The sequence below is a fragment of the Lichenostomus cassidix genome, chromosome 1 (assembly GCF_008360975.1).
Source record: "Lichenostomus cassidix isolate B80296 chromosome 1, HeHo_3.0, whole genome shotgun sequence".
Taxonomy (NCBI): domain Eukaryota; kingdom Metazoa; phylum Chordata; class Aves; order Passeriformes; family Meliphagidae; genus Lichenostomus; species Lichenostomus cassidix.
The window spans coordinates 58643824-58667953 of record NC_139479.1 but is presented as its reverse complement, the minus strand read 5'-3'; the positions used below and the strand labels follow the sequence as shown (position 1 = coordinate 58667953).

Below are 24130 nucleotides of genomic sequence, written 5' to 3'. Positions count from 1 at the left end.
GTCTTGGTAACGCTGGTAGATGATAGGGAAAGTTCCCATCCAGATAAAACTTAGAACCAGAAGCGATCAAGTCATCAGCACCAGTCCAAGTGTGAGCATGGCCACAGACTGAATGGGCTGTGCATGTTCTGTCTCCTGCTGAGATGGCCAGGCATTCCCTAGGGATGCTGTGTGGCTCTTGGGGCTGAGATGCTCTGGGTCTGGGCTCTTGAGCCTCTCATCTGCCTGACAAAATTGTCAGTGACTTCTCTGCTGTCTTGCTCCAAGGCTTCTGAGGTCAGGACCTTAGTCCATATTCACTTCCTTATCACACTGTCCTCCACTGTGTTTCTCATTTCTTAAGACTGTTTGGAGACATCAGCCAGAAAGTGCAGATGCTTAACTGTCTGAATGTCTTTGCATTATATAGGGTGGAGGTGGTCCTGTAGAAAATAGGACTACTTTATTCAGTCTTAGCCTGAGCTTCTTACGTTTGTGGCATTGTGGGGCTAAGGTCAGGAAAAAATCCTGAACGTGGGGAAGCTTCTGTAAATCACTGCTGGGTGGAGGAGGTAGGACTGATGCATGGATGTCCGCATTCATCTTTGCCCTCTCGGAAAGATACAGTTGCTGAAGCTGTAAATATTTGGGATGAAACCAGGCTTTTTTGTTTGGTGTGTTTTTAATTACGTAATTGCTTAGTGCTAATTGAACTGGGTGCTTTGTTGTTGCTGTGATGTTTTTAAGGTTGAAGTATAGAAATTCTGACATAAACTTCTTGCTTTTGTGCACAGAAATATTCCAAGCTCATTGCATTGTGTTTTAACACGTTTCCTTGCTCTGTCAGTCAGTCTGGGTTTCGGGGGTTTTTTTTTGGTTTGGATTTTTTGTTTTGTTTTGTTTTTTAATTTGACTGCCTCACCCAAAATTCCTGAAAGCTTAACAGGGAGAGGGAGTGTGAAGCCTGTGAAAGTAACTGAGGTTTCTCAGTATCCTAAGCAAGGGAATACTAATGCTGCCCTTTTTTTCACTTTGATAGATGCAAGTGAATTCCCCAAAGTTGCATCAAATTAATGTCAAAGGATAAGGAAGCCCAGGCCAAGCGTTTCCATTCAACAAACAGTAATTTCTAAAAGAATGTGTTAAGCAGTTTTAAATAGTTATGGTACCAAGAACTGCCATCTATGTAATTTTTCATGCTACAGTTATTTTGAAAAAAATCATCTGGTAAAGTACTCTTCCAGTTAAACCAGTATTATCTTCTTGGAATAGCTGTTATTTTGCAAAATGATATTTTATTGGATTTTTTTTGTTGTGTACACTCGGATGACCTTAACGTGTACCTTAAGCATTATAATTAGTGCTCAGGAGCTTTAGGTTTATCTAATGGCTGCCCTCATGAGATTGATGAGGAATTGTCTAGAAGGCAAATTTTTGGAAACGTTTTCTAGCCTTCCATATTGCTTTTCATGTTTGCTTTCCAGTGTGTTCTTGGAGCCTGCACTCTCAGATTGCAATTCTGTAATTTGCATGAATTTGAGTAGTTTAGGATTCAGTTATACCTTTACATCACATGTTCTCTAACAGAACTTGTGGAATATTTTCTTGTCTCTCCTCCAGACTAAATGAGTGGATAATTTTGGTGAGCATCTCTTTTTTAGAGAATTCCCATTTGTTCGTAGAGCCACAGAATTGTTATGGTTGGAAAAGACCTTTCAGATCATCAAGTGCTACTGTCAACCCAGAATCGCCATCATGTTCACCATTAAATCATGTCCTCATGTGTCATATTCACATATTTTTCTGTGGATAACACATCAGACCACCATAAGAAGTTAGCAATATTGCATTTTTAAATAATATTCTCTGGAATATTGCTTGTGGTAGTGATATTTCTTAGATTCATGGATGTTGTGTCTTACTGAGAGGGGTTAGAAAGATGAGGCAGAAACAAAGGGTTTGTGTTGAGTTTGTTTTGGGGTTTTTTATACATCCAATCTGAAAAATGTGCTGCACTAAATAAATTATTGCAGTGTGCATTTTCTCCCCAGCTAATCTGTTACTACTCATCTAGTAGAAGACCATGTTTATCACCTTTCCTTTTTTTTTTCCCCCTGGAAATGAAATAGGAATAAATATAATGTTAAGCTTTAAGTGTAGTTTGTAGCTTCTTAAATTTTATTTTCTCCCTTGCTTTTAGTTGAAGCATCTTGTCATAATGGAGATGAAACAATGGAAACAATTGAGGCTGCTGAAGCACTTCTCAATATGGACTCCCCTGATCCTATGTTGGATGAAAAAAGAATGAGTAAGTTTTTTATGAAAGAAAATCCAATCTATATTTGCCATGTTTATTTGTGAAAGGAGGAGGAATTCACTGCAGCATAGGTCCATGGAATTGGTAAGATTTTGTATGACTTCGATATAGTCTTTATGCGCATAGTTTGGATATCAGAAATCCAGTGTTGTATGCAATAAAGGATTTCATTGTTGTGCTGGAGTTGAACAGGAAAGGGTCAAAAATTACAGAGGGAAGGTGTGAATGAAGTTTGATGGTTTAGATTGCAGTGTTTTGTTTGGTAGATGTTTATGTTGTCAGGATAAAAGAATATACACTTGCATTTGAAGATTTCCTTGAATATGAATGTGTGATCACCAGATAATTGTGCTTTTTGTAGGGTGGTTTCTGTCCTTAAATTGTTCTATTTTAGTAGTGCTTCTGCTTGTGTTAGATGTTGTCAGCACTTATATTGAATTATGAACTAGTCTTCTCTCACTTGAAGGACTTAAGTGTCATAGTTTTGTTTTATTCTGTGTTTGAATTTTTGCTCTAAACCCAGCTTTTTGAAGTCCTCATGGCTGTGTGAAAATACTCCTTTTGTCCCTTTCCCGTAAGCAGCTATGTTTGGTGCAACCGAAGAGGAAGAAATGGTGCCTCCTATCACACACGTGTCAGTCACGCTCGATGGGATCCCTGAGGTGGTGGAAGTTCACCAAGCCCCAGACCCTTATGCTGAATCACCAGAGACTCCAGAATTTGAACAACCAAAGAAGAAAAAAGGTAAGATGTTGCTGGGGAACAGCAGCGTGGAGCAGGAGAGTAGTGGGTAGCACGGTTGCTTCCCTGTGGGTGTCTGGAAACATTCTGGGTGTCAGGCCAAAATAACTGAGTGGGCTCAGCCAGAAATGTGAGGAAAGCATTTTCTTCCTGAGTAGTGTGAGCACGTGTACTGGCGCTTAGACTAATGATGTTTAGTCTAAGAGGTAGCAATGATAACTTATCCTACAGGACACAGGATTCTCTGCTTGTTCCTATTTATAGTTTCTTCTTCAGAGCATAATTGCAATACAAGCCATAGAACTTTTGCTGCTGTGAATTGTGAAATACTTTCATTAGCTCTTATGTAGCTTCAATTTGATCAGATACTTGATTGGTTCAGAATATGGGATGAGAATGGGGAGGGTTGTTAGCTTTTCTTAAATATTACTAGTTGTTGGTTTTTTTTAATTAATAATAGCTACATGCTATAGTAAGTGTTAGTCCCATTTGTAATAGATTACATTTCCATAGTGTAGTGATATTCCATTGCAGTCGGTGCTGTGCCAGAGAGTAATGAAGTGGTGTTAGCCAGACATTCTGCTCCTATTTTCCCATCCTGCTTCAGTGTGGACCCCTTTAGAGGCTCTGAAGCTGGTGTCTGCTGGAAAAGAGAATCATGCTATACACAGATATTAGGTGTTCTTGCAACAAATTAATATAAAAAGAAAAATAAACTAATAAACTAATTATGTTTCTGGAGCTAATCCTAGGGCTCATCCTAGAGCATGAGGACTTTAACACGTTCCACTGTGTAATAACGTTTTACAACAGGGCTTCTGCTACCCAGCCATACCCCTGCGGAACAGGAGTGCATTTTTGCTGCTACTTTTGTGCTAATTCCAAATGTTGGGAATTGTTATGTGTGAGAGAGAACTTACGGGCCTGTGAAGATCTTGGGGAAGCCTCCTGAGCCCCGTGTGTGTCACAAGGTCTCATAAGGACGGGGTGTAGGTCAGGAAGTCTCTGATTCGCCTAAGAAAGCTGAACTGAAACTGCTGCGGGGGAGAGCTTTACCAGCAGCTGCCCCGAAAGTGCTGCTGGGGAAGCTGCTGTGCTGTGCACACTACTGTGAGATAGCCAACTGCAAGAGGATTTTAAACTGGGGTTTTTTGTTTGTTCTTTTCTTTCCTTCTTCTTTCTCAATGTTGACTGCTGTGTGGGTCAAAACAAGGAGCTGCTGTCTGCCAGACATTTAACCTCTTTGGTTTGATGCTTTCATAGTCTTTCGTGTTGTGCTTCTGCTTACTCCCACTCCTTCCTCCTCGCTAGCTGTAGGTTAGAAAACCAGTTGCTTCACAGAAAATGTGTGTTTTTGTTTTAGAAAAAAAATATACTAGAAAAGATGCATCAGCTTAGTGTTTCATTAAGCACTAATTTTCCGTGAACTTGAGACTTTGTGAGGTGGATGATATAGTCTGAGTGGTGTACAAGTGTTATTTCAAAATGTCTGGGGATTTGTAATGTATTGTGTACAAGAATTGCTGCAAAATGTTATTGAATTTGCAGTGCTCTTTAGGATAATGTGCAGTGTGTGGGTGGGAGTCTTTTGAGGTTTTGTTTGTTTCTAGGGTTTTAGGTTTTTTTTAAGTACAGTCTGTTTCCCTTCCTTAGGTCAGTTTTGAGGCATGGCAAAGGGTGGTGATCATTTTGCCCCATCCATATCACGCATGATTTTATAGGGTTTTAATAATTTTTATAGACTTCTTTTATAGACCTCTAACATATATAAACTATTAGCTAAACTTTGAGGGTGCATAGTGCAGAGCACTGCCAGTCCCTGGGCCAGAATGGCACTGCCAAGTAGAGCTCCTTCAGGAGAATGTTCACCAGAAGCAATGTGGTGATTTCACTTCCTTTCCTTTTGGCCTTATTGCTGCATCAGGAGAGCTGTATGCACCCATCTGCTCAGCTCCAAACCCGTGCTCAGCATGATGTTTTTATTCATGAATGTCTGAGCATTAGCTGCCCAGCTATGGATCAGAAAGACAGGAAAAACAAAGGGATGTCAGAAAAAGAGACTTGGAAATTTGCTATATTAATACCTTCAGTTTGTGTTTGCTATGGAAGGTATCTGGCAGCAGGTGGTCACATAAGTTATATATGTTAAATTTTATATATATACCATTTATTTTGTTTGTACATGTATTATTTTTTTAACAAAGCTCACTGAAAATAGTGCAGGAAAATAGATTTTATGTTTTCTGATGTGGTGTAAAAAATATTTAGTCAGGATGAACATCTCACTGCCTAATATCACCTCAATTTGTTGCGTGCGTTTCTAACCTGAAGTGTTTTACAGCCATGGAAATTGGAAAGTGAAAATACCAATTATAAATTCAATTAGCTATCCAAAATTATGGTAGCACCACCTAATGCTTAGCTCTTGCACATTTTTTATCCTTCCTCTTTGTAAAATTCTCTACTAAAAAGGAATTTAATGGTGTAATCTGAAAAATAACAAATTCATGCTCTGTTGAAGCAAAGGAGGAAGTGTGCTAGTGCTAAATGTGCTTTTAAAAATACTTTCTTTTAAACAAAGGAAACATATCTGGTGCGTCTCTGTTAACTGTTTTTTTGATGGTATCAATCAGCACATGGAGATTATAGCTCACAGTGTAGTCTAAAATTATCCTCTTAAGCATCTCTAGCCCAGATATTGCAGCACTAACAGCAATACATTTCTGTAAACAAGTTCCACATTCTTCACTGGTTTCTAATTTTGGATGGGCTTCTGGTAGAGTCCTGAAGTAGTCTAGGCTGAAGAAAGAGAGCCTAGAATTGCTCTTGCAGTAGTATTCACATTTAGTAGCCTAGGTTATCTCTAATCAGAAGTGCATAAATTATATGGGATCAGTACTTAAGTTTCCTGAAGCTGACCAGGAATAGTTCAGTCATGGCGTAATTGAGCTCTCATCCATTTTATTTTCTTTTAAGAACTGAACTCATTTAGACGTAATGTCTAATTTAGTGACATCAAAATAACACTCCCTACTCCTTAATGGCTACATTTACACCTGTGCAAGAGGGGAAACAAGACAACAGAGTCTTCCCACAGCTCAAACAGGGGAGAGCACTTAGCCAAAGTTATCCTGAGGGACTTCATGTGCATTAGAAGCTCATCCATGCAAGAGTGACTTCATCTAGGACATTTTAGGTAGAACAGACATTTCTGCATCCTACAATGGTGAGTGGAGAAAAGCTGCTAAAAATGTACTCCAGTAATTCTGTCTTTTTCCTTTCATATCATGACAGATGAAAAAAAACAATGTTGTAGGATTTCGTTCTCCCAACTTCTTTCAAATGAAGGAAGACATTACTGGCCAAAACAGTGGGTGTCATTTGTGTCCCATCCTCAGTCATGAATCCTGTGTAAATGCAAGCAAGAAAATTAGAGAGCTCCAGGTATTAGTTTACTCACTATAGCTCTCTCAACGAGCCATCCCTCCTCCCCCATGCCCTGTCAAAAAAAGAGAAAGGTACAAAGATGGATTTTGTCCAAAGATGGACAAGACTGCTAATATCAAAAATTGAATGCTTAAGCCAAAGTTTCTTATAACTTCTCTGTAGATACCTGGAAGTTTAGAATGAGGGGAATAGTGCAGGCTGGCACTTTTTTTTTCCAGAGCTTGTGAAAAATCCTCTCTCACTCTGCGGCAGAGCTGTTTCCTTAGAAAAACAGCCCCTCAAAACAAAACCAAAACTGGAAAGTTAGATTATATGGTATTGCACAGACCTTTTGGTCTTGCCTCTTTAGAACATCAACTCTTTTGAAATGAAATAAATAGAAAAATAAATTCCTTTAGCTTTTTAACTATGACCGTATTCTATTTGAACTGGAAATATGTTTCCCTGAGTCTTGTGTCTGCTTAGTCTATTCTGCCTCTCAAAAAATCATAAGTAATAATATAGGTAATGTCAGTGTAGTAAGGGGTCACTGCAAAACCTGGTAGGATAAATTGTTATTTCATAAGAAAGTTCTGAAGGTTTCAGATTAGTTATATCACCTGTAAAAGCTGCTGTTGTAGGGAATGAGAACTAATAAAAGAATAGGTTCTTGGTTTTATATTGCTAAACACTTCAGCATGACTTTTTTATCCCCTTATGTGTTGGTAGTTGATTTCTCAACATTTTCAAATGAATGCTCTTCATTTTTGTAATCAGTTTTAAGTAACTTCTTCCTTTCAGTCTTCCACACCAGAGAGAGCCACCATGCTTACCACTTTAAAACTGGTATTTTTTCAGAGCCTGTTACTTGTTCTTCTCTTCATAAACAAGTGACTTCCCTTTACCTCCAGCCATTGTAAAAATTATATAAAAGACAATAGGATTTAAAAAATGTTTGTTTCAAATGACAGCTTAGTTTGCTGCTGTCATTGTAGACTTGCAATTGATTAAACAAGCAGACAAGTTTATTTTGTCCCTAACTTCCATTTTGGCAATGAGTGAACCTGATAGTGCTCTGAATTTTATCTAGCTTTTTCTGTTTAAACCATTGCACATAGTTAATAGGTTATTTTTCTCATCTTGTCTGTTTTAAGTGCTCTTAAGAGTACCTAAATAGCCACAGAAATTTCCAATGTACATGGACTTTGGGAAAGTGTGTAGTGTGGTCTTTTAGAGCATAGGACATCAATCCTGCCATAGAAAAAGAAGTTTGGCATTGAACTGAGTTCCTGACTTACTAGAAATTTAATCTTTTTTGAATTGGAGAAACAAATCTCTTCCCTTTTTAGGTCATTTTCTTTTTAATTTAATTTTTTTTTTAAGCTGCAGTTGACTTACTAGTGGTTTATTTCAGGGAAGAAACCGAAACCATCTCGTTCTGAGTCCCCTACTACAACTCCAAACATATCTGTGAAAAAGAAAAACAAAGATGGAAAGGGTAAGTCAAAGAGTTGTCCCCAAAGTTTTCAGAAGGCCATTGTTTCTGAGTGAACCATAAAAAGAAAAAATTCAGTTCATCACCAATTCACTTGTGATGTAAACCTGTCTTACATTTAGAGGTGGTTAACATCTCAAGGCAAGGAAAAGATGAGCACATGAGTTTACCTTGTGAAATATTGCATTCCTTGGGAGAATAATGTATTTGTCACTTTAGTTGCAAGTGTTCTTGGAAACTCTTCAATGTCCTTGTAGAGTCTGCTATGTTTTGAGTGAAATCTTGGGGAGTGCTTTGCATTGTATTAATGTTTCTTAGGCTGTGGTTATTTTGACAGATGATCTTGAAAATGTGTTCCATCTGTGTATGTGTAATTCTACATGAGGCTAACCAAGGCTGCCAGTTGGAAGCAGGAAGTATCAAGCCCTGAAGTTTGAAAAAAAGTTATAGCACAGCTTGAAGACTTGGGCAGAAAACTTGGGGGTTGATACTTCTTTCATTCCTCCTCTGTTTCAAAGGTAGAAATAAAAATAAATGCCACATAACTCATACAATAAATCATTTTCCTCAGCCTGAATTGTTCAGTAGTGCCTGTAAGTTTTGTCAACAGCTGGTTTGCTTTGCTGTGGGGTCCAACACCTGCAGCTGTGCCCAGGCTGGTGTTTGAAGGAAAGACTGATCCCTGGCCCCAGCGAGTTGTGCAGTGCTCAGTGGGAGCTGGGAATGAGCCTCTCCTGTGTCACAAGAGCCTGCTGGTACACATGGGGACACATGTGCTTGCATGTGTGCAGTACTTGCCAGGACAGCAGCCCAGCGAATCCTGGGCACTGGTGGCTTAAGAATGTTGCACTCTTGATGTCAGAAAAATCTCTGCTTAGACAAATGAGTATGTCAGGCTTTTTTCTTTGGAAGAAGCATTTTCTGCAATAACAGGAAGAAAAACCTGTTGGCAAGCAGTAAATATTTAACATGTTAATGCCATCAGTTTTAAGCCTTGTTAACTTCTTCTTTTAATCAAAACCCGATTTTTAAGTAAAAATGAAAGGAATATCAGAGAAACGTCCAAGTGATGCTCAAATGAAATGATAGAAAATATGGAAGCAGCTAGCCACAAAATTAAAAGATGGAAGAGTCTAATGTTTCTGTTGATGATAGCAAGGATATTCCATAATTCACATTTGTCCATTGTTACAAAATTGCTAATTCTGACTGGAATAAAAAGGAGTGTGTTGCCTGAAACCACTGCTTGTTATGAAAACAATTTGTTTGGCATTTTTAGGAACATAGAGTTGAAGTGAAAACCATAGAAATGCAACCAGCCATGGCAGGGAAGCAGCTAGAAAATCACGAGAACTGCCTGTCAGTTCCCTAAGGGGAACTTGTATGCTAAAATAAAAAGCTCTCTCAACATTGCATGATGCAATGTAGAGAGAAAACTGAGTTTTCCACATATTTCTTCTGCTGAGACTCAGAGGAGGTTAAATATCCTGCCTGTAAGTAAAGCAAACATGTTTTTTGCAGCCAGTCCTCTCCACAATGATTTTTAGTGTCAAAGCAGTGACAAATTTTCAGGTTGCCTTGATGCATCTGATGATCTTTTGTCTAGACTGCAACAAAAGCACCCTGGATTAGGTGGCAGATGGCTGGGAATGCTCTCACTCCTGTCTGACATTGTGTCTTGTCTAAGCAGTCTTAGCCTTTGCCTTTGGGGTATCTGAAGGCCAAGAGGCTGTTTTATGTAAGCTGAGAGACATTTGTTGCAAAGGCAGTGTTTTTTCTCTACGAATGCTCATTTTTCAAGCTTCCACCTGCTGAAGGAACTGCTAACATTTTCATATTGCCAATGCTGATGACTTTGATGAATATTTGTCAAATATAGTTTATAATATTGTATCATGGGAATTTCAATTTTTAAGAGATCCCTTATTGAAAAAAGTTTAGACTGGTGGTCATTTTGGTTGAAAAAAATCTGCTGGACTAAATTGAAGCTATGAAAAGGGATCATGTCACCTTCTGATCTGCTGGGCATAATTTTTTGTGAAACTTCAGCACATGCTATCCTTGCTGTGTTTTTGCACAGCTACTTGTGGGAGGTGATACAAGAAGTTTTTTCTTGCTTTCTCAGACTAACAGCTAAGAAGCTTATGTGCAGCTTCAGATTCCCAAAAGAACATCAAACACCAAAAGCCTTAAAAAAAAGCAGGGAAAAGGGTCTCATTAGTTATATGAGTTTAGACTCCTTAAATGTGGTTTTGGAAAAAATATGCAAATTTTATACTAGTCTTAAGTATTCACAATCTGTGATTTTAATATTCTTTCTTTATATGTGGTAAACACTGAACAGATGTGATGGATTTCCATATATAAGTGTTTGTGCTCGCTTGTTTGTAAAATGAAATTTGAATGTTGTCTACCAGCAAGCATAGGCACTCAGTGGATTAAAAAAATTACCTTTTTCTGTACTTTGTTGTTGAAGGTTTGCCTACCTCAGCTCATATCACTGATTGCCCCACATAAATCTCATTGTGAAAGGCAAGGATTTTGTTTAGCCTTTTAAAGGATTATAACACTCACCTCCATTCAGCAAAGCATTTAAGCAGCAGCTTAATTTCCAGCATTTTTAGGGGATAGAACTGAACATGTCCTATTCAAGGTAAAGCAATAGGGACTGCTTCTGTAACTGGATTAGGCAGATAGGTGACTAATGCTGTCTAATGTTGGTGGTGGGAACAGGACGGCTGTAGGTTGACTGGTGTCTGGCTGTAAGTTACAGAGCGGCTGGGGTGTTTTACACCTAGATTATAGTAACTCACAAGGATCTCTTCCAATGCCCTTCTTAATTTTAAGATTATTTGCATAATTAATAAAATATGGCCAGCTAACTTTTTTTTTTGTCTGAAATACGTTTATTCTAGGAAATACAATTTACCTCTGGGAGTTCTTACTAGCACTGCTTCAGGACAAAGCTACATGTCCTAAATATATCAAATGGACTCAAAGAGAGAAGGGCATTTTCAAACTGGTAGATTCCAAGGCTGTGTCCAGGTTGTGGGGAAAACACAAAAACAAACCTGACATGAATTATGAAACAATGGGCAGAGCTCTCAGGTATGTGCCTTTTTAATCAAACACTGTTTTTATTGCCTTATTGTTTGTATGCATTAAAGGCCTCATCTAATTCGTATAACAACAGAAAAATTCAGTGTTCTATTAGTTTGGGAAATGAAAAAATTATTTCAGCAAAATAAATAAGCTAACTAGAAGTAATCCTCGCTAACCTCAAGTCCAAGTCTGTCACCTTCAGTTTCAATAGACATTTTTCAGTGCTGCTGCAAAAGCTGCATCTTCACAGTCAGACACAGACAAAGAAGAGACTGAAGATTTCAAGCAGGGCAAACCTTTTAAATAAAATTTGAAACTCTTTTCAGAAAAAAAATTACCTTCCTGTGTATTCGTTAAATTATTTTGACATGTTGCACATGATTCTGTCTCCAATGGAAAATACAGTTTTAGAATTCAGTTCTGGTTTCAATTCTTTGAACTTGTGTTTATGGACACTTTTAAAACATAGAATCGTGTGCCACTGCCTATCAGGCCGGGAGTTTTCTCATACATAAAAATCTGTGCAAAATAAGTAGACATCCATGAAACTTCAGTCCTCTCAGTTGATTGATAGTTGCCCAATTATCAGTATGAGCAATATGCATTTATTTTCATTTCCCCTCACCTTGGTGTGTGTGTAATTTCAAGTTGTCATAATAATTTGTAAATATAACAGAGATAGTGCCCTCCTGTCCTGTTCCCTTTGCTTTGTAGTAGCTAAAATGTCTGCCTGTGCTCACTGGAAATATACATGAATTCAGATAACTGAAAGAGCTGTATGAGTCAAAAGGAGAATTGAAAGTTTCATGCAACTTTTTACAAAGTGTGAGTTGATAGCAGAGCTGCCAAGTCATGGAGTTCTTCTCTTTCTCCTCAGAGTTATCTAAGGTTGGAGTTAAAAGGTGGCATGAAATACCAATAAAAAAAAGTTGTTTGATGAAAAAAGTACACTATTAAATTGGCTACTTTTTTATAATGAAGAAACTAGACACTTAAAAATTTGTTTACTTGCTGCTGCTGTATTTTCTTGGAGTTTTGTTGCTTTGTTTTGTTTTTTGCAAAAAACCTGTGTAACTTGATGTGTGTGTGCTTTGAACAGATACTATTACCAAAGAGGAATCCTCGCTAAAGTAGAAGGTCAGCGCCTGGTCTATCAATTTAAAGAGATGCCAAAAGATCTCATCTATATTGATGATGAAGATGCGAGCCCTAGCACCGAATCATCAGATTCAACTCTGCTCTCGCCTGCTGTGGCCAATAGAAACCAATCAGGCAGAACTAGAGCATCTGCAAATGCAGGAACAAAGGGAGGATCAACCACAGTGGTAAAAACAGGAAACTCAAAGCCTGCTAAGCTGAAGGAGCATGTAGAAGTTGTACAGCAGCAGACACCTGGCTTGACTTCAGAAGTTTTGAGGACAATGCAATCTCCACAGCCAGTACAACCCGCTCAGCTTTTTCGGACAGTTCACGTAATGCAGCCATTGCAGCCCCTCACAGAAGGACATGCAGCTGTAACCAGTAATGTTCCAGAAGAATCGTTAAATTCCTCAGTTCAGAATATAAGGTAAGAAAATGTACAGAAAATACATATTTGAATAATAATAAAGTCACTGGGTGACGGCTAGATAGACTAGATTCTTTGGTTTGCTTCCAACAAATGCTAGTCTCAAAGTTTGGTTGAAGTGAAATGATGTCTTTGTAGCTCATCCTAGGAATTTAGAGTTACTACAGCATAATGTGATGTACACAGAGAACTGCGCTGCCTATGGTGGAGGAAAGCTCATCTTTTCCATGGTGTTAGGCCTCATGCATACCCTTTACAACAGAAAAATACACAACTTCTCTTTAAAATTGGCATTGTCAGTTCTGTCCCACAGCAGAAGCTGTGTTTTCATGTCTGCTTTTACACCATTTGGAGTCTTTGCTTTTGAATTATACATAGTGAGTTTGCATGATACCTTCAGAATTATTTTCCTTCTTGCTTCTTAATTTTTCTTTGGAAGAATTTTTTTGTCATCTTTTTAATCCTTTGTATTTTCCCCAATTACCAGGGAATGCTCCATATTACCTGCTCTAGCATTTTGCTGCTGTTACAAGAACAAGTTCTTTTGATTTTAGGAAACAATTAACAGAATAATCCTTTGGGAGCTGTGTATTTGCAGACTTTTTGGGGAGATAGTCACGCTTCCATGCTTAATTTTTGAGTCAGCTGACTAACACTACACAGCAGTTAAGCACCATGACTCTTTTGTACCTACCCCTTAGTAGCAGGATTTGCTTCTAAAAATGGACAAGGGCAGTATAGTGAAAAGAAGGCAGTACAGACATAGTTGAGGCTGTAAGTCAGGAGAATAACACTACTAAACACGAATAGAGGGAAAGTTCAGCAATTTGCAGAGTTAAATAGCTCTGCGCTAGACCTATACTAGATTATGTATCACAAACAGTAGCAGTAGTGTAGGTGGTATAAAGAATGGAAACAATAAACAGAAGTATCCAAAAGACTTAAGGCAGGCAACAAGTCCAGCTTAACATTTGGAAAACTCTTCAGTGACATGACGGCATCCAGTTACTGCATTACACTATTTCACAGTCAGACCTTGGGTAATAAGCTAAGGGGGAAAATGTAGAGATTAGAAATGTGTGAAGTTCAAATGAAATAGAAGCCTTAAATCCTTAGAGCTCTTTATTACATTGGTTCACATCCATTGTTTTTAACTAGAGCATTATTCCACGAAGTCTCTAATTGCAGTTCACCAAGATGACAAAGTGTCTTAAATGAAGGAGAAAAAAAGGAAGCATCAAATCTTTTCAGAATGGTATAGAAGTACTGCTGATTAAGAAAGTTTATACTAAGGGGTCTGAGCAGTTAAGTAAAAGTAAAACCCATAATCCAGACGTCTTTGGTTTGCTTTTAACCACGATAGAAGCTGCAAAATAGGTGCTGATGAGTGCTGTGCAATAGTCACTACCCATTTCAAGCTCTCAAAATACAATTTATGACAGATAAATTTCTGTTCAGCTTCAAAGGGTAAGCTTCAAATAGTTGGTTGAGATAGAATGACACACTGAACATTTTTTGGAGCACATGTTTTAGGTCTTGTTTTATAATAAGGCTGAAACAAAAGTTTGTTTGTTCAGACAGCTGTAAATCTTTAGCAGATGAATGTGTTTGTGTACACATTCTGAACTGCTAGAGTAGCGCTTCTGTAAGGGTGGAAATGAATGGTCTGCATGATTTTAAAATGTACAGAATGTATGACTGCCATTGTAGGCTAAGAGTTGACAAACCTTGTGATGTATGCATACACTCTGTGGTATAGTGGTTGGAGTCACTTTATAGTATGGGAAGCATGAGGACAAATAGCAACTTTGGTTGCCAATTGTGTTCAGTCTTTGGGGCATGTAAATAGCCAGGGTCATTTGGACAAAACAGCAACCAGGGTCTGGTAATAATTCTCAAAAGGTTTTCTGATGCATACTGGTTCGTGGTTGGGCTCTGCCTTGAAGCATGAGCATCTTGAACCCATATAATTTGTCTTATGCAATTTAGCTTCTAAAGTTTTATTCATGTAAATGTTCACTCCTCTTCTTCTTCATGGAAATAAATGTTTTTCCCTCTGCAGCAATTTTCTTCTGTTGTGTTGTGAGAAGAAAAAAAAATAGAGAAAATATTGTACGTTTTTGAGGTCAAAACAATTAGTTTATTACACTTAGCCACAGCCTTCAGAGAGTGTCTGAACGTGCATCTTCTCTGCTAAGGGATTTGGTAAAAGAATCATATTTGAATATTGTTGTGAAGTGCTTGTGTCACCATCCCTGACCTGCCCTAGACAGCACTGCATGCTACAGACCACTCCCAGAGCATCACTGGGACTGTTGCAGCCCAAGGCCCAAGTTCCCCAAGGCCTCTTGGCATTTCTCAAAGGAATGGGCATGCCAGTGTAAATCTGTGTTGGCTCTTGATATGAGACAGGCAGTGACTTCATTTATAGCTGCACAAAGCTTGTATCTTACTCTGAAGTGGAAAGGTCTTGGCTTTTGGATGGCTTTTGATGTGCTTTTTGGACAAATTCTGGTGTTGCTCTATGAAAGGGAGACAAGGAGAAGTGTTACAAAAGATAAATGCCACTTCTTCAGCCCCAGTGCTTAAACAGAAAGGCTGTGATGTGTTAACTGAAGCTTGGGAAACAGGGCAGGAGCAGGGTCAGGTCAAGCAAAGTGGGTTTTGCTGACTGAGGAAAACATCTAGTATCTCCAGTGGGAATATTTGGAATTGTAAATGCACTGCTGTTCTGCAGATCTAACTGTTGTGGCTTGGTGGATGCAGCCACTGTTGCTACAGTCTCCAGTCGTGTAACTGGGAGCTGAGTTTGGCACCACATGTTTCCACTGATAAGACAAAACCAAAAATGCCTCTCTGAATGAGCATTTTATTGCTTATTTTTTCCAATGAGTCAGCTTTTATAAGGAAGAAGAAGTTTCTTTGAATTTAGCACTTGTAAAATTATTCTGCTTAAACCAGAATAACTGACACAGGTTAACCAGAATACATGGATTATTGGAGTAATTTTGCTTCACCTTGGAATTAGGAGGCACTGGCCTGGGATTCAGCTTTATGTTCATTGGGTCATTCTGAACATTAAAGGGCATCCTTTCTGTTGCTCCAGAAAGTGCACCTCTCCTGTAAGGCTAACCTGGTCTAGGGCATCCTACAGGGCTGGAAGGTGCATTTATTTGGATAATAAAATTTCTCCCTTTAAATTATGAGGACTGCAGATAAAGAGAGATACATTTTCATTTACCTTTAATCTAGAGTAGTAGTGATTTAAGATTGAGTGAAAAGAGATTCTTGTGTTACCTACAGTTCAGAGAATATCATATAGGAAGTGATTTTAAGTTATATGTCTGTCTCTGATAAAGACTGTATGGCACATGGCTGAATCTTCTAGCTGGCAGCTCTGTATACCAAGAAACTTGCAATTAGCTGACTGCTGACAGATCCTGTGCAATGCTTTATCACATTTCAGATTTTTAGCTGCTTTTGTCAAAATTCAGTTTACTGTTTCTTTTTTGTACTTGCAAGTTGTCATTGTGATAGCTTGGACAGAGCATGTTAGAAGACCAGAATCCTGACTCAGTTCTGTAGTTGGGGGAAAGCTAATACAGACCACTGAGAGACCGATGGGATATGCTTTCTGTGTTCACTTCTGAATGGGAGAACCTTGACAGGATGAATCAGCCACAGTTTTCATCTTGAACTTTTTGTAACTTTCAAGGAAGAAAATTATTTCTGAAGGTGACACAAGCATGGATTGCAGAGGCAGGATCCTGATTCAAGAGGAGGAGGATGTAGCTGAACATGAATCATGTTTTTTCAGGGCATGAGAATTCTGTGTAAGAGCAGTGATGAAGCCAAGAATTTGCTGACAATGTGTATTGGTCCCAATAAGCAGAGGCATTTTCCTTTGAAAGTCATATCTACCCCAAGAAAACACATGCTTTCTTTTCCATAATCTGTTTCTGTGTCCAGGCTGTGATGCTTTGGTGGCCTGACTCCAGCAATGCTGATGTTGAAAAAAAGATAGATTTGTCTATCAGGAGTTTATCAGCTCTGAAAATGTGATTACAGCTGCTATTTCAAATGAAGTGTCTTCATCTCTTGCCTTATATAGACATTGGCTTGTGTAAGTTGCACGGTGAATGTCACCATTATTTTCTGTAATCATCCTTCACACCCTATCTGTATTGGCTTTGCTCGAGCTCACATAACCCCACAGACACAGGGAACCAGCCTGGCACTGTCCTGCTGAGACTTTGTATTGACCATCTGCTTCCAGTCCCTTTTTCTTGACTAAGAGCAAGAGTTACATCTGCATGATCTCAGCTAATGTTGTAGCTCATCAGTCCTCTGCCATTTCTATAGGTCTCCTGAATAAAAGTCATCACAGGGGTAAGTCTTGGTAAGGAGCTTGCTAGGTCTCCCTGGGACTTGATGGGGAAACATGGGCAAAAGAGGATGATGCCAGCTGAGGACTTCCAGATAATTAGAAGCAACTTCTGAAGGTCTTCCTTTGATTGGCCACCATTAGTGCACATGCTTTGCTTCTGTTTGTAGTTACACAGTTATCTTCTGTCAGTGCTCCAAAGGCAAACCTGCAGTTTCAGAAGCTCTCCAGCACTCAGACTAGTAAATATTGTTGGATCTGGCTCACTGTTGCCATAGCCTTCCCCAAAGGAAGGGAAACAGGACGGTTGCAAAGAGCTCATCTCTGTAATCTCTTGAAAGTGAAGGCTTGACTGCAATCCAGGTTTCAGGTTGGTGAGAAAAATGTCCTTCCTGAGGGAGGTGCCGGTCAGAAATAGGCTGATGTCATCTCAGTGGGCTTCTACAAGAAACTGTCACTTAGCTTACAAAAAGGTGCGTTTCTCAGAATGCATTTACAATATGAACAACTTTTATTACAGCAAAGACTTTGGTTACAACCAAACATTTTTATTTTCCTGCAGCTGAAGAAGACTTTTTCTTAAGCCCACTTCTGATTTGATATCTGTGGTATGCAAGAGGGTGGCTGCTTATTGACAGAAAGGACTGCAGTATCATCTAGTCAGATTAGTTTTGTTTCTGCACAATAAGAAGCTATACACAGGAGCTCTCTTTCCATGTCTTTGGCATTGTTGAAAGAGGTGGAGGTTCTGCAGGTCTCTGTAGTAACAAAGTTCCTGAATTTTAATTCAGGTGGCTGTGCAGTTTTCAAAAATTCTGGAAAGAAGACTGTTAGACTTTGTGGTTCAGTAAAAAGGACACCTTGAGAGTTGAGTTGTCTGCTTCTGTCCTCTCTTACCTCTCTCTATGTATTTATTAATATTGGTTTGTTTCATTTTATTACTGTGCTGTGAAATACTTTGTTTACCTTGGCTTGTAGCTTCAATATTTTTGGTATCTTCTACGTATCATAAATTTTACATAAATTACCATGAATAAACTTGTTTTTCTTGCCTGTCACTAGTTACTTCTTGATGAGCTAATAAGATATTGCACAATTCTAGGCCATTAACAGTAAAAAGTGGCCCCAGAAACAGAAGATCATTTTCTGTCAAGCTAAAATGACTTCAGAATTTTTGTCATTCTTTTCTCAGTTGTAATCAGATTGATTTATGGCAGCGTTTCCTTTCCATCACTGTTGCTCAATGTTCTTGTTCTTTTTGAAACCTCAGCAGCAACTTTTAAAATAATCACCCAAAAGATTTGTACCTTAGAGAAGAAAGGGTGTTAGCAAAATGACAGTGCATTTCAGAAGCATAGCAAAATATAGACTTAAAAGCACCTAAAATTGTGTAGACCAGTGTTAATAAATCACCTTAATTATTCTGTACTTTTTTTTATAAAACAGACAAAACTACTAACCAAGCTGTATTTTTTTTCAATTATATTCAAGGCAAATAGTTTCAGCAGATAGATTTTTTTAGTTAGCAGACAGGTTTAACAATTAAGGCAAATGTCTTGCTTGGCCACCATTAGCATAAACAAATATTTATGGTGTGCTTGTACAGACAGCTGCTGCATGTTTCCCTTGTAGCAAGTTCACATTGTGTGTGTAAGCATATATATATATATGTACAAGTTTATGTATGTGTGTATCATACATCTGTACCTTGGCTGATGGAGAACACAAAGCATCTGGAGTAAACCTCAAGTATGGGACTGACTTTCAAGAGAAATAAAATGGCTGAAGATTAATATGCAGATACTAATTACAGTGTGCTGAGACAAATGGTCTGGTTTTGTCTCTTGGAGCTGTTGCTCCTACTGCTTTGCAAATACCTTCGGCATTGATTAGATGCAGTTCACACATTTTGAGGTTATCCTGCAAAGTCACTTGGCAGCTAGAAGCTTTTATATTTACAAAACAACTACAGAACAAAGAAGTAGCTTCAAGGTAATACTTGGAAGGCATACCAGCACAGGCCAGCAGCTTCAGCTGCTGCTTTCAAAATCGCAGTTATTGCGTTATTCTTAATCTTTTAAACTCAGGTAAGTTTCTTCATGGATTAAACAACTGGCTTGGTATCTATTTTGATACTTTTGATGCTTTTATAATGGCAAGTGTCAGTTACTGTTCCTTCATAGCTGTTCCATTTACATTGCTGGTCTTTGTAGACTGTCCTGGGTTGAGCTGTACCTATCTGACATTTTGATCTAACTACAAGTTTGTTTAACTGTTGGTAGTTTACTTTTTTTAATTTTTAAAGAACCTAGTGGATGCCCTCATCCTGTTACTCTTTCTGACACAGACATTAGTGAATTTCCTATCAAAGTCCCAGGGAAATTGCTGGGGGAAAAAAAATTGTTAACCCTGATAATCCTTAGGATACTAGGTCTGAGCCTTGGTACTGTCATTCTGAGCCTTGCACTTTAGGCTTGGTTGTTGATACTTGCTGTGCCAGCACCAAGTTCTCCAGAAGTTTGAAAGAAAGAAGCAATCACTCTTGCTGGTGCTTCACCTTCAACCAGCCTCATTTCCATGAGCTTCTTCCTTGGGATGTCTTCAGCTGTGTGAAGAAGGAGCTCAGGATTGACTCTGGTGTCAGTTGCATCAAATTTTGTGTCACGGTTATGATGGTCCCTGTGACGAGACTTGTGTGGGATCCTTGTTGGCAAGGATTTGGATTTGTTTTGCTATAGCAGCATTGCTGGGTACTGCAGCCTTTTTTCATGGGAGGAAGAGAAAGCTACAGATGGAAATTTTGTTCCTTGTATTACCAAGCCATATGGGAGCTGGGGAAAAGATTGCCTGCAGTAGGAACTGGCAGCTGGAGGATGCTCAGGGAAGCACCCAAGTGCTCTGAGCCTGATACCAGCAGGGTTACTGGGGCTGCTCTTGCTGGAGCAGTCTTTGGAGTTTGGCCAGAGGCCTTTCCCAGAGGACTTAGCTGCGTCAGACATGAGAAATCTTCTACATATATTCCTTCACTTGTCTCTGCTGCTGCACTAAGAAAGGGGGAGTGCAGCTTCCTGTGTGGTTGGACTATGGCCAGCAGCAGCATTTGCATCCACATTGTCCCATATCTTCAGTACCATGTAAGTCCTGCTTTGGTAAGCTTTTTGTTGCAACTGTGGTAGCCAGAGTATGGTTTTAAATTGAAGTTTTGAATATGCTGAATTGGATCTGACTGGTCAGTGACTAAATGCTGACAAGCAGAATTTCACAGAGCTGTGAAAAATAGATCCTATATGGGCAGAAGGACTATAGAATGGAGGACATTCCATGGTAGATGGAATAATAGGCATGGTATAGAAGGCAACCTTTACAGCATATCTGAGGTCCAGTCTTCAGAAAAAAGAGCAGGCAGTACTGTGCATGGACTTGAAAGTACAAATGTTGACAGTAAATTGCTTTCCATCTAAAGTGATTCAGCAGGAGTAGAAATAAGCTAGGAGGTGGGGATAGGGTTTTTTTGTTTGTTTGTTTGTTTTTGGGATTTTTGTTTGTTTGTTTGTTTGTTTTAATTTTTATTTTTTAGAAAACACAAGAGAGAGCTTAAGACTAAAAATGGGGAGCAGGGCAGGTAGGTGAAAACACTAATGAGAAGCAGGAAGGTTGGAGAGAACTCTGCATGACAAACAGAAGGAAAGAAAGATTTCCAGAAACAGTGTGGCAGGGAGGGCTGGAACAAGCTGTGGGAGGGTGTCAAAGCAGTTACCCTTCCTTTCCTCTCTCCCTCCTCTGGTAACCATTTATGTTTTCTGGGGGTTTTGTTTTGTTTTAATTCGCATGACTGGAGCATGTTTCAACATTAAAGTCACCACTGTGTACTGCAGTAGCTGTGTACTCCAGCAACACAGCTCTTAGTCCTCTAGTGTTGCCCCCACAGTTCTACATCTATTGACAGTACCCAAGTCTGTGAGCCTGCAACTGTTGGAATCACTCCTAATTTAAAGTGATGTTTTGGGAGCAGGTTCTGATCAGTTGTTTTACAAGAAGGTGTGTGTGAGGCTGGCAGACAGAGAACTCAGTGTCCTGGGAGTATGAGAAGGTCATGCCCAGACACTGCTATAAGTGGATACTTTGGAATAGAGTTAAATGGTGTCAGGACAATTGAGGCCTGACTTAGGAATTATTTAGGCTCCTGATTTATTAATTACTTGGGGTAATTTTTGAAACTGATGGCAGATGTCTAACGGGTCAAGCTTGTGATGTTGGTCAGTGCTTGAGATGGAGGTCTTAGGAATGATTCCCAGGTTTTCTGATGAACCACTGAATGTCTCAAAGGCAGGCTATGCAGCTTGGTGATGGCACTATGGTTTGTGTGGGGTACCTTCCTTTACTTTGGAAACCATCTTGCTGAATTCAGGGGTCAGGTCCAGTTCCTGTTTTATTAGGAGAGATTCTACTTCTTTTGGAAATGTTGGGTGAATTAAATGTTTATGATGCCAAATGTTTTTTCTATAGTAAATGTATAATTATTTTTTCAAAATTCAGCATAGAAGTGTTCTGACCCTATAATCTTTTCTAATCTTAGCAGGACTTTACAGACTCCAGCCCAAGTTCCAGTGGTTGTTTCTCCTGGAAATCAGCAGCTGCATACTGTAACACTCCAGACAGTGCCTCTTACTACAGTGATAGCCAGCACAGATCCAGCCTCAGCAGCACAGAAGTTCATTTTACAAGCCATTCCTACTTCCCAGCCCATGACGGTTCTTAAAGAAAACGTCATGCTACAGTCTCAGAAGCCAGTCTCGCCTCCTTCTTCGATCGTGCTGAGCCCAGCACAAGTTCAGCAGGTGCTCACCAGCAGCGTGCAGACAATTTGCAATGGAACAGTCAACATGGCTTCGTCTCCATCCTTCAGTGCCACTACCCCCGTGGTGACATTCTCACCCAGCAGCTCACAGGTGATGTCTCACCCATCGGGCACGGTGATCACTTCTGTCATTAAAGCACCAGACACGAAGCAGGTTGACCCTCAAGAACCGGAAAAGGAAGAGAGTGACAAAGCAGAAGACACTGAGCAGTCGGAGCAGAGATTCCAGCAGCAACCATTTGTGATGGTAGTGTCTAGTTCGGATAATTTCCCATCTAACGTGCAAGTGAAGCAAGAAAATGAGCCCTTGGAACCCAATTTGTATTGATAATTAAATAATTAAAAAAGAAAAAAAAAGACCCTGTGGATGATTATTTTCATAAATGTGATGGGACCTTTTCAGTTATGTATATATGATTTGATTCTGAAGCATGATGTTGCAAAGCTACTTAATTTCCGCAGTTAATTATTAGAATTCATGCTTTAGGATGGATTTTGATTTTCTGTTAATTGCTAAATGTTATCATATAAATAAAATTATATATTACTCATTTTTCAAAATACAGGCATGAAGGAACATGCTTATTATGCTATGAAGACTTTCTCCTGAGGTTGTTGGCCAAAGTTTCAAACTTCTTTCTTATGTTGTCAGTCTGTTGCTGATTTACATTGCAGTAATGTTATTGTAACCTTTTCTGTTTAATCTGTATGTGTATCAACTCTGCAAGCAGCAGTTAGTTCTAGTAAGACAGTTTCATTCCATGTGTTTGAATTTTCATGATCGAGTATCTGTTTCATACCAGCCAATGACATCAGTTTTAGACTTTGATAACCAGGTATCCTCTTGCATTTTTTGCAGCACAAGCTCTTGTGTGTGCAAAATTGAATATACACTCCTATTGAGAGTACTCGAAACATATATTCCAGTAATGGACAATGCCATGTCTATATTTTATATGAAAACATCAGATATATTTAATTACAGAAGCTAACGGCATCACTACAGGTGCAAATGTTTCATGCCATTTTGCAACTATGAAGCTTAACAATCTTGCTTTCTACTTCAGATTATTTTGTAAGGGGGGAGGGAAATTAAATATATACAATTTATGCAGGTTTTTGGAGATTAATACTGCTAAGAGTTCTTGTTTTTGATTGTAAATACTGTATATTCAATGTTGCAGGGAAGTTTTTTCAGCTAATTTTTTTCCATACAAATTTTTGATAGATGCAAATAAGATCAATAAGATCGTTACGTTTAGAGGTCTAATGTTATATGTATTCATATTACAGAGTGACTTTGTATTTAAAGACAAATTTTTAAATGATGGAGCCCATTGAACCTTGGGTCCTTCTTTTGTATTTTTAATTGGTTTATTATGAAAATAAATCAAATGGAAAAACATTTTTCTGTATTTACTCTGAAATGTTTTTATATTATTATAATGTTTTGACAATCATCATAAATAACCAAAATACAGTGAGAAACAGGACAATGTGATTGGTCAGTGTGGGTCTGTGGTGGGACACGAGCAATTAATGAATCACTTCTGAACAGACTTGAATGCACTCAGTGTGCTGTGGGTATCCTTTGAAACAGCAGTGATGTGTGTTTTGTAGCTGAACTGAAGGTTCATCACTTTCCAGTATGTTACAGACAAACAACACAAAATTTTGAGCATAATTCACAATGGTTATTGCAGCTTGTATGATACAACTGACAGCCCAAATTATTAGGGCTTCAAAAACTTGCATGTTGCAGTGTTTCAACAGAGGGTGAGTTAAAAATGAACATGATGCCTGGTATTATGATTTTATCGGTATAAAATTAAAGGGAACGGACTTTCTATGATTGAATTAATGTTGGAGTTTTATTGATTGCTGGATAAAGTTAAATATAACTTTAAGCACATGAGTACTAGAAAAACTAATAAGAGCAGAACTGTGGCAGAGATAGTTTGGTCTTGCTGCACAGAAGAAACTCTACAAACTATTGAACAAGCAGTTCTGTGCCACAGCTGTCATGTTAGTTCAATGTTTCTTCCCTCTGACTTCCATGCAGTCGAGCTTCCACCTGCAAACCCAGCAAGCCCCACGCCATTTAGAGGAGGGCTGGTCATACCCACAGCGGTGGTTGTTTATCTGGCAGCACTCCCTGCAGATGGGGAGTGCTGGCAATATTGCTAGGAATGTGGATAAGCATTGTGGAAGCAAGTCTGATAAAAGTTCTCGTCCTGAGGGCTCTGTTAGATTCACAAAAG

At 38.9% G+C, this 24130-nt stretch overlaps 1 protein-coding gene across 10 annotated transcripts in view; it reads left to right on the top strand.

Moving 5' to 3' along the window:
* Positions 1-23274, top strand: part of ELF1 (E74 like ETS transcription factor 1) — a 92907-nt gene extending 69633 nt beyond the window's left edge. For 6 of the 10 annotated variants that reach the window (XM_085058967.1, XM_085058983.1, XM_085058992.1 and 3 more), the window contains 7 exons: positions 2180-2287; positions 2876-3040; positions 7878-7961; positions 10874-11066; positions 12160-12627; positions 20589-20633; positions 21588-23274. In XM_085058967.1, coding sequence (XP_084915093.1) covers positions 2180-2287; positions 2876-3040; positions 7878-7961; positions 10874-11066; positions 12160-12627; positions 20589-20633; positions 21588-22197 — 1673 coding nt within the window. In that variant the 3' untranslated portion in view covers positions 22198-23274. The remainder of the gene's footprint in view (positions 1-2179; positions 2288-2875; positions 3041-7877; positions 7962-10873; positions 11067-12159; positions 12628-20588; positions 20634-21587) is intronic. The other 4 variants (XM_085059011.1, XM_085059039.1, XM_085059030.1 and 1 more) reach the window with 4 other exon arrangements.
* The last annotated feature ends 856 nt before the right edge of the window (positions 23275-24130 follow it).